Below are 11,754 nucleotides of genomic sequence, written 5' to 3' on the forward strand. Positions count from 1 at the left end.
AAACTGACAATATAGATTTGTATATCCAGTAGTACCTCAAGACTGTTGAATGATCTTTAGGTGGGTTTTTTTAATGTCTTGTTGGATTTCTGTCTCACTGGTTTAATCTACATACTTCCTTATATATTCAATAATGATAAAAAATGTACAGTGCATCATAAGCCTATTTGGCTGGCTGAAAATTACTTGTATATATGAATGTAATTTTTGTTATAATTCAGGTTGCACTTTAATATTAAAATATTCTATTCTATTCTATTCTATTCATGTCAAACAAAACTATTTGAATAAGTTATATAAAACTGCGGAGAAAAGAGTGGCAATAGTCATGATAGTCTACAGAACTATATAAATATTAAAAAAGAAATAAAATAAAGAACAAAAATCTGGATAAAATTGGAATTAAAAGATAAATAATAAGATATTTGGAGTGCCTTCACCATTAAATTGACGTAAGTGTCTTACTATCTGATGGTATTTATATTGACTTTGCTGGAGAGGTTGTAAGTCATCTGAAATTATTGACAAAATTTATCATGTTGAACTAAAATCTGCATCTATACTTATGCTATAATGTAAAATGCTAAGTTAATTGGGATCAAGATATATATATAGAAATTTCTTTGCAGCAGCCATTTACAGTTAAGGTACAGTTGACACAAAACATATATGTGACTGAACACTATCATCATGATCATCAAATTAAATTTGTTTCTAGCCAGGAAAACTTTAAGCGTGACACATGAAAGTCGAATAATTAAGCGTGAAAACCGGAAACTAAGTAGTGGGACACGGGAAATTACAGGCACTTCTAATACTATGGCAGCGAGAAGTGGGATACAGGATACTCACTAAATAATAAGCGGGATATTGGATCAGACCCCCCTCCCCTATGAGACCAACATTTATAAAGAACTTCAACTACAATTCTAAGACTTGAATGTTTCTGAACTCTATAATAATTCATTAATGTAATCAATAAGATTGTAGACAATAATTTCAGGGCCTTTTATAGCTGACTGTGCATTGTGGGCTTTGACCTTTGTTGAAGTTCTTATGATGACCTATTATTGTTAATTTCTATGTCATTTGGTCTCTAGAGGAGAGTTGTCTCATTGGCAATCATACCACATCTTTTTATTCTTATAATAAATAAATGCTAGGAAAACTACATGCACCATGTAAAACTGTTCAGATAAGTAAGTACCGATTTATTTTGAACCAAATAACTAGATAAGCCTTGACCAACTCTGAATTTCATCCACGCAATAATTTATAAATAATTTCTACAGTTGATTAATACCAATGTCATTGAATCTGGTGTTAGGACTTATCTATGTCTTCAACTAGAAGACAATGATATTCATTACACATGCTATTGTAAAATAATGTAAAACTTCTCCTTGACTACAAATCAATTAATAGTTCAATGAAATTTCTGAACAACAAATTGATATAGCGGAATACGAATAGTTTAGCTTATAGAAATTTATACCTATATGAACATAATTTGTGTTTGTTATTTCTTTTATCAAGATCTATTAAACAAAATATTTGACAAATTATCCTAGCAGAAAAAATCACATAGATATGTTGCTACATGTTATTTCTCACTGCAGCTGTTATGACTGTTCATGACGTGTTCCGTGGTTGTCCCATACAATGGAAGGTCTCGGTCTCAATATACTGTGGAAAGTAAAATATTTATTCTAGGATACCAAATTTTCATGGATTTCATGCAATTCCTGGTAAAGGTGAACCACAAATTTAGATTTGAATTTCATGTATGCAGACTGTGGCAAAAATTGTGACATCAAATATTGATGAAAATATGATAATTCCTTAATCCACATGATCCATGAAAATAAATGAATCCACACAAAGTATTCATGCATGCATTTCAGTAATGAATAGCTATTTGCTGTTAATGCAAATTATCAAAATATATTCTATCTTTTTTGGGGAAATAACCAATAAAAGAGTTAATAATCATGATAATATTGTATATGTATGCGATTTTTCCTCCTTTTTCAGTTCCAGTTGTTTTCCAGATTATAACTTGTACAAAACCCTTGGGTTGAATGAATTATTTAATATTTAAGACATAAATTATTAATATTTACTTGAACATGATTATTGTTTCAGTATCCTGACTTCATATATTAAGCCTGTTGGCCTTGGTAAGTCAAACTAAACATGTAGTATGTTACACCTTTAGTAGGCTTACATTTTTGGTGAAAAAACTAATACCATGAAAATGCTCTAACTTGAATTATTTTGTTCCCTATAGTTATTTATAGCCTGTTAAAGTCAATGAAGTCATCAATAGTAAGTAAAATACATATTGAGGGGGGTTGAAGGCAGTAGAGACCAAACCAGTTGTTCATAGACTAAATTCATGACTGACATGAGTAAATCATAATTACTGAATAGTTAAAAGCAATTACTCATAGATTCACCTTGTAGTAACAAAACTGCAGATAAGAATATGGTTTGAGATTGTCAAAATCCTCTTCTACTTCAAGTAAGACACGGTTTTCTGAGATTTGATATCCAAGCTTCTCTGTTTTGCATGTTTTCAGACAATGGGATTCTTTTACTAGATTTTCAAAGAAATTGAGCCGTAAAGCATCTACAGATGTATTAAGATCTGCTGGAATGAAAAAGTCTGACAGCACTGAATTACTGCGACAACGAAGTCTGCAATCAACTATGACAGTTTTATAAGATTTTCTCTCCTGAATAGCTTTTTCCAGAAATGCTGAGCATTGAAACCATTTTCCTCCAACATATGCGTTTAAACCAGATGTGTACATGTGATCATATGTTACTGATACATCTTTACTGGTGCTATTTGTTTTTGCAACAAGGAGTGAGAGGACAACAATGATACTATGAACTTTAAATAGATATTTTAAACTTCTAAGAGAATATTTGACGTCTGCATCTTCCATCTTGAAATTTGATATAGGTGATAGGATAAGTCTAAAGAAGTTCCGAAAAATTTATTTAGATGACAATCTCAAAGATTAATTTTGATGTAACTAAAAATAGGGACGATATCAAAACACAATAGCAGACGATAAAATGCACTTGCACTTATTCCATCAAATATACTTCATAACAGGACAAATTCCAACAGATTTAGACAATTTATTAACAATCAATTTGCCAAATGCAGAAAGTATCAATCAACTATTAGCAGAGTACATAGAGGAAACAAACCGTTTTAGTGGATAATTTAATAGAAATTTCTTTTAATTTTTAACATTTTTTAATTTTTCATGCCATTTCGATAACCCAATTAACCATTTTTTTTATTTTTTTTTCACTTGATACATTTATATAATTCTATAATATTTTTAAAGCGCCACCTACAATATCTAAGTACAAAGGAGAAACTACATTAGTGATATTAATTTTACAAGAGAGGATATTATTCACAAGAGAGATTACTCTGTCATCACAACAAAGATTGAAGATTGAAGACTTACAGACTTATTATTTATTGGAGATTGTTATTTTGAAAGCTTACCTTTATCTAATAAAAAAAAATCAAAATGATTTTTAGTCACATAAGAGTGACAAGAACTTAACCTAAGGTGTTTTAGGGAGCATCCATTTAACTTCAAAGACAAAGGGGGGTGGTGAGGGTTTTTACTAAGGGGGAGGGGTTTAGGGGGATGGGGTGTAACATTATGTTTTTGTCAAAGTCAGATTTTTTTTTTGCACTTAAACTAAACATTTTTTTGTAAATTTTGGAAGCTATCAAACATTTTTTTTTTCTTCAAAATTTTGTACATTATCATTCATTATTGAGAAAACCAAGAGCCAAAATCCACTTCATGGAATAAAATATAACTGGTCTTATCAACTTGGAGATGGAAAAAGTTGTTTCATGTGACATTTATTTTTGCATCATCCTAGTCTTTGTATAGTCAACTTGATCATTTAGTCATGTTTCAAAGAGTTTTTCACTTAAATCATTCTCTTATTTTCCAATTTATTGATGCAAAAGTTGTTAATTCTAACCATGCCTTACTTTCTGGTGGACTTTCTCTTGTGTATCTTCATGGGTTGTGCTGTGTATTACTAATTGCAATTTGCGCTGTGTATTATTAATTGTGATCTGTGCTGTGTATTATTAATTGTGATTTGAACTGTGTATTATTAATTGTGATTTGAACTGTGTATTATTAATTGTGATTTACACTGTGTATTATTAATTGTGATTTGAACTGTGTATTATTAATTGTGATTTACACTGTGTATTATTAATTGTGATTTGAACTGTGTATTATTAATTGTGATTTGAACTGTGTATTATTAATTGTGATTTGCACTGTGTATTATTAATTGTGATTTGCACTGTGTATTATTAATTGTGATTTGAACTGTGTATTATTAATTGTGATTTGCACTGTGTATTATTAATTGTGATTTGAACTGTGTATTATTAATTGTGATTTGAACTGTGTATTATTAATTGTGATTTGCACTGTGTATTATTAATTGTGATTTGCACTGTGTATTATTAATTGTGATTTGAACTGTGTATTATTAATTGTGATTTGCACTGTGTATTATTAATTGTGATTTGAACTGTGTATTATTAATTGTGATCTGCGCTGTGTATTTTATTAATTGTGATTTGTGCTGTGTATTGATTATTGTGATTTATGCTGGGCATTGTTTATTGCGATCTTAAGTGTAATTTTTAAGGATGTACACCTCTGAGGAGCCAAAAATTTCTAGAATTAAACTTTTTTCTTAACAAGATTTTGGGGTTTATAAGACTGTAACAAAATAATTGGTGAAGAAAAAAACATATGGTTGTGCACTTCTTTTTTTGCTACAGCCCTTTGAAAATGCCCAATTTTGATGATTTTCCCATTTTTCATTGATTTTTACCTATTTTTTGGACTATTATCATGAAAAAAATCACAGTTCAACAATTAAACTTTTTTTCATACTTTCTATAAAGATGAAATGGACCAATCTGAATAAAACTTACTTAAAAAAACTATAGGTAGGTGTTAATATAAGAAAGTTTTATCATATTTTGATGCTTTTTTTGTGTAAAATTTACCATGCTGTCAATTTTGAATTTTTGTGATTATTCTCAGTTTAAAGAACAAAATACATATTATTTCAACTTTTTTGTTATAAATAATTGAAAAAATACATATCTAAGAAATTTGAAAAGACCAAAATGGTATGGGATGTACATGATTCTTGTAAAATCATTTTTTTTGTATCCCTAACCCATTTTCTCAAAATTTTGGCTAAAAATACTGACTTGATTGGTCATAAAATTTGAAAACTGGATTACTCAAAAACCATTCATTGTAAATACACAATTTTTTCACAGAGTTATATTTGATTATAATATTTTTAAAATTCATTGATATTTTCCACTTGTATCACATGTTTTGGAAATATTCAAGAACGAGATTTCAACGAGACTGAACGAGACTGAAAAGTCAGAAGAATACATCCTTAATCAGAAACTTTAAAGATTTGCATACTGGAAATATCTATCTATGTTTTGCCTACTTCACAAACTTCATCAAAATTAATGCAAACATATCATTTAATAAAAGACACATTTATAAACTAATTATATTCACATTCTATAATTACTCTTTGTGTTGCTTCTTATTTTTTCACCTAGCTATTTAGGTTTTTAAATAACAGCAAAAAAGGGGGAAAAAAACCCCAATAAAAATCAACATTTAATCAAGGGCAATAACCAGTTGTCAAAAGCAAATAGTCTTGTCATGCTGATATTTTTATTTTACACTCTTCACCAAGCTCCTGTAGTTTTCAAAAGATCAGCAAAAAATGAGAACTAGAGGCTCTTTAGAGTCGGTGTTGATCACCAATGGCCACTTTTTGGTAAAAATCATCATGCAAGGGCAATAACTCTTTAAAGACAATTTCCATTATAATGATGGCTCATTTGTAGATCATGTTTTGCTGATAATTTTTGCTATACATGTGTATAAAGTTTCTTTATATATCTTGTATGATTTTCAAGATAATAAACAGAAATTCAAAATAAATCGATAAACATCATCATTAAGAGCAATATTTCCAATATAAGAGTCCTTTGACATACTAGTAGATCTTGTCTAGCTGATCACTTTTTTCTGATTCAAGTTTCTCTTTATATTATAGTTTTCCAAATAAAAGGCAATATGAAGAAAACATGGTAAAATTAGACATTTAAGAGCAATAACTCCTATAAGAAAACGTTGACGTAAATGAGCAGCTTATATATATCAACGTTCTGCCCCTTCAATTTTTCTCCATTCAAGTTTTGTTTATTATCTTGAAAATTAAGTAAGAAATATAAAGGTTGGTACCTATTAAAATGTTTTAACCTGCTGCAATTTTTTGCACCTGTCCTAAGTCAGGAACCTGATGTTCAGTGGTTGTCTTTTTTTGATGTGGTTCATAAATGTTTCTCGTTTTTTATATAGATTATACAGTTAGTTTTCCCTTTTGAATGGTTTTACTCTAGTTATTTTTTTAAAGTTCTTTATAGTTTACTGTTCTGTGTGAGCCAAAACTCCATGTTGAAGACCATACTTTAACCTATAATGGATTACTTTTACAAATTGTGACTTGGCACTCATACCACAAATTCTCATATCTATTTACAAAATAATAGACAAAACTTGCATTTTATTCCTGTGTTCTATTTTAGCCATATTGGTTTGCAGGCAGGGTTATTTGACAAAAATCACAAACTAGATAAGTAAATAATGGTTAACTTTGGCCAATCAGTTTTGTTTAAGAGAAGATTTTTGTAAGATATTAGAACAAAATGCCAAAAAAATAGTATTTTTTTTTTATAAAACAGTGACCTGTTGGTAGAACATGGCTTGCTGATTATTTGTGCATTTTAAAGTTTCTCTTTTTTTAGATTTCAAAATAATACGGAAAATGAAAAACTCTTTTAAAGAGACTTTGCCTCTCACCTTGGTCTATGTGCATATTCAACAAAAGACTCTCTCAAACATTATAGACAAGGGTAGAATTCATGACAAATCTGTTGTTGATCCTGTATTTCTGATCTTTAGTCTGTTTAGTTTCTTTTTATTTCTCTGTTTTTGCTCAAAACACAAAAGAAGGTAAGTTAGGCAGAAAACTTAACAATTGTTGAAGCTGTCCTCATCACCAGAAAAGCAATACCTATGTCGCAGGGAAGACAAAAATCACTCATTTCTATCATGAAAATACACCCAGATCAACTCTTTCTTGGCCAGTCTGAACAGAATAGACAAAAATAATCACATTTTATTCCTGGACTGCCAGGAAATTTATTTATTTAAAAAAGGCATACAAAGTCATAAATGTGCAAACACTAAACATGTGGGACACACAAAAAACAATCTTTATATTCCTATTGTGATGACAAAAACAAATGATTAACAATAATGATATCATAGTAAAGTTACATTGAATTCATATCAGTTTCAATTCAATCACTAGAATTGCATCAAAAACCTCTTTGATGGAATATTTCAAACCACAATAGTGAAATTAAAAATTAACTGTACAACATTGTCATAATTTATTAACAATGAAAGAAAAAGTAGCGTTGCAACATTACATTTGCATTTAGTACATTTAAATAAAATATTATGCACAAAAAAACCATTGGAAGATCTAATCTAGAAATTAAAATAAGATATGTGGTGAACTCTAAACAGGTTATCTCAGTCTTTTTCTTGGTACATATTACATACAAATATATTCTATTTGTTTATTTACTATTCCAGGAAAAAATTAAATGTAGGTCAACCCCTATTACTCTGAAAATAATATCATGTGTAGGCCAACTCTCCCATATTTTATTCCATGTAATAAGAAGCCCTAATAGCTCACTAAACAATAGATATAAAAGTCATTAAGTACATCTATTTATGGCATTGTTAAAAAATACTGTGAAAGTACTTTTGTTCGTGGAGAACCAATTTTCATGGTTTTCGTGGATGACTTTATCCACAAATTTAAGTGTACAACGAAATAAAATAACCATTGTCAAAATCAAGACATGGAAATATCCTCATGTAGGTTTGACTTCTTATACATTTATAGCATTTGTTTATGTAATTGTTTTCTTTAGCTGACATGTTTATGACCTAATCAACACCTTAAATGATCTTTAATCTGTTGATCCCCCTATCTCGGGTTAATTAGTGTGGTCAAAACGATTTAAACAGGTCAATGTTTACTTTGCATTTCCTTCAATCCAGATAATTTGTAACCTTCGTTTCTAATGGCTTCAATTTTTCCAATTTTTTTTTCATAGAAAACTGAAATCCACGAATTTAAAAACCCATGAACATGTAAATATTGCTCAAACCATGAAAATTGATACCCACGAATTAAAGTACTTTCACAGTAGATAAAAAGGAGAAATTAACCTACAGATATAACAAGATGCTATATTTTTAAATTAATGCTGAAAATAATTATTATATTGTATTTTATTCCAAAGATATCTAGCTGAACAAACATGATATAAATTGATTGATTGATTGATGGTGTTAAATGCCAACTTAACTATAACGTGGTGGTCAGTTTTATTTGATGGAAGAAGCAGGAGTTCCAAGAGAGAACAATGACCATTGTTAGGAAAACAGACAATCCTAGTCCTTTAAGATTGGAATCTAACAGTCTTGCAAAGTCAGTGTTGATTGGTTAGTGATACAGTAGATGGAGAACAACTTGACGTTCAGCTTGTTTGTTTGGTTGATTTCCTTCTGGAGACCACATTTTTGATTTTTTTATCCAATCAGAGCTAAATGTAGAATTTGTTTTCAACAGAGATAAAAACAATATTTAGTTGAGGAAACTATAGAAATAGAAGTTAAGACTTGTATTTAAACTGTCAGTGACGGTTGCATTCATTTAAAAAAAATTGTGATGGAATGTAACAACAAATCAGCATTTAACAAATAAAAAAAATAAAATTGTCTCACCATAGGAACTTCCATTCAGGGGTGACAACAAAACTATTCTCAAAAGTACAAATTTTAACAATGCAATATTCAACTACACTTCAGGGCTCACGCTACCAGGCGACTTGGGCGAAGAAGTCGCCTTCCCGACCGTCACTTCGCTTTCCCCGACCCCCAAAAGCGAAAACAAGTCGCCCTGTTCTTGACGATAGTCGCTTTCAGTCGCTTCTGTCATCGGACATTTTCAATTTTTACCAAGTTGATGAAACATCAATTTTTTTATTGATAATTAAAGAAATTCAGACATAAACTATTCATTATCTTTAGAAAACAGGTTGAAGCATTGTCTTCGTAGTGTGTAGCAGGTTATTTGATAAAAATACAACTTTTTATCACTTCGTGCATTTTCTGCAAGTTCCGGTGCTTGTTACTCGAAAACGTACATCAACCTCAAATTCGGCGGCAACATAAGTTTGTTACTTCATTTAAACGTGATAAAAGTTGCCTCCAGTAAATTTTTAATCCATTTATTGCATTAAAAACGTCATGTTCCTTTCCAAATAACTTGTCAAACATCGTTTATTTTTGTAAATTTTCTTGCATTCGTCCGCCATTGACCGATTTCTAAACTCCGGATCTGAACCGGACCAGCTATGACCGAAATCCGTACTTTTACAATAACTACTACGGACGCAGGATGGAACAGCTGACAGAAGAATATTGATCCCAAAGGGGAAAATTACGCATTCCACACGCATTAAGAGACTTTTTGTAACATCTAATTGATTGGTGTATATAATTCCCTATATTTTTTATGGATTGTTTCAAACTATTGATTAAAGTTGCTTAACTCTGAGACTATTATACTAATATCAATATATTCTGGCCCAGCTTAATAACTTTTATATTTTTTTTATGAGAAACACTGAATGTCATACACAATATAATTTTAAATTAAATTGTTATTGATATATTATAATTTCTTTACATTTTTTAAAATAATTTTTTTTTTGTTAGTGCTAGATATTTAGTTGGTAGTTTCTCACAAGAACCTTAGTAAAACTTAAACAACTTTTAATTTCAAATGATACTTTAATTGTAATTTTTTTACTCAGATATGAATTGAACAATATAAAAAGAACATTATTTACATATGGCCCTTTATACTATTGTAAAATTCAAACATTGTATCGCACCGCGTGGATGAGCACTTCTCTTTCAAATCTCACCACTTCTCCCTATAATTCTGAAGTAGTGTGAGCCCTGCACTTAGTACAAATTATCAAAATAATTGAGCAATTTTATCTAATATAAAACCAAAATAACTTTTTGGCATGTGATCAACTTCAAGATAATATAAAGTTGGATATTTACAGTTTAATATCTCATGCCATGTACACATTTGTATAATTTTAACAGATAAGAAATCATCCATAACATTCTATTTTTTTACATCAGCACAAATCCCATCCTGATGGGATAAAAAAAGGGGGACAGAGTGATAATATTGTTAAATTTCATAAGCTGGATAAACATTGGCCTAATTGTGTTCATTATATAATACAACAAATGTAAGTTTCTAACGACCAAATTGGCTATACAGCCTTTGCATGTTGGGTTTATATAATAAGATGATATGGTGGTCTTTTATAGATTAATTCAAAATATAATTGCTTTAAATCAAATATTTAAAAGGAGAAATTTTTTATTCAAATTGAAACAGTGTTCTCCCAACAACATTCATATAGCATCCTGGAAAATGGGGAATTTTGAATACCATCATGTTTTTAGAAATTATAGAAAAACATCATTTACACAATCTATTAAAAAAAAGAATTCAGAAAGCACCACATTATAATAAAAGGCCCTGAGGAGAACACAGGTATTTGGATGGAATTTGTTTTACACTCTGGTTATATAAATGCTGATAACAAAGGGTGATGGCGGTGACTAGGTATGTCTTTAGGAAACTTACAAAATGCTGACAAACTGTCAGTAACTACATTTTTTAAGGAATTTATTATGAACACATGATAAAACAATCTTCTTCATTAATTGCTCAGCCATTATATTTCAATAATTAATTTAGATTATTTAAACATCAAATTCACACAAAAATGATCTGTACAATAAATGATCTATACAATTTCACTTTCACACTTAGGCATAAGACATAAGGTAAACCATTATTTTTTTCATTATTACCTTTATAGAATTGGTTTGTCTAAATATGGGTAATTTGAATAAAGGTTGATAAACAAAATTCTAAGTAACCTTACTTCAAAGTGCACCCCCTCCCCCCCTCCTCCCCCCCCCCCCAAAAAAAAAGTCAATAAAAAAATCAACAATTATTAACACCCCTAGTACTGAAGACAATAAAATGTAACTTCCTTCGTCACTTAAGAATAATACATTTCAATGCTATTTGTCCCCAATTACTAGAGATCACAAACCTCCCCTATTAATTTTGATGACACGACACAAAATAATTGTAATATGGCGTTATTAGCTAAAGTGTCCCAGCTTCACAAATAGTGATTAGGTCTTTTGTAATGATAATTGTACCTGAATCAGCACTGCAAATAACAATTACATCTGCATAATATGAAATGATTATTACATTGAACAATTCTAAACAAAGTCGTCTTTCTCTTTAAATACTGAAGTTACATAGAAAAAGATGCAATAATATGCCATTTTTCCCTATAATTTTGAGACTATTAACTTCATGCTTGCATTTCCTGACAACTTCACTTGCACAATGTTCCTTACTGGTTGC

At 29.9% G+C, this 11,754-nt stretch overlaps 1 protein-coding gene across 1 annotated transcript; it reads right to left on the reverse strand.

Moving 5' to 3' along the window:
• Positions 1–2,447: 2,447 nt before the first annotated feature.
• LOC139505687 (prolyl 3-hydroxylase 2-like) lies at positions 2,448–2,954 on the reverse strand. Its single transcript, XM_071295179.1, has one exon. It carries the CDS (start codon positions 2,952–2,954, stop codon positions 2,448–2,450), a length of 507 nt encoding a protein of 168 aa, XP_071151280.1.
• Between the last annotated feature and the right edge of the window lie 8,800 nt (positions 2,955–11,754).

The sequence above is a fragment of the Mytilus edulis genome, unplaced genomic scaffold (genome assembly GCF_963676685.1).
Source record: "Mytilus edulis unplaced genomic scaffold, xbMytEdul2.2 SCAFFOLD_1238, whole genome shotgun sequence".
Classification (NCBI taxonomy): domain Eukaryota; kingdom Metazoa; phylum Mollusca; class Bivalvia; order Mytilida; family Mytilidae; genus Mytilus; species Mytilus edulis.

Excerpts from the sequence above, each read along its gene's own strand:
- LOC139505687 (XM_071295179.1), bottom strand. The coding sequence starts at position 2,954 with ATGGAAGATGCAGACGTCAAATATTCTCTTAGAAGTTTAAAATATCTA.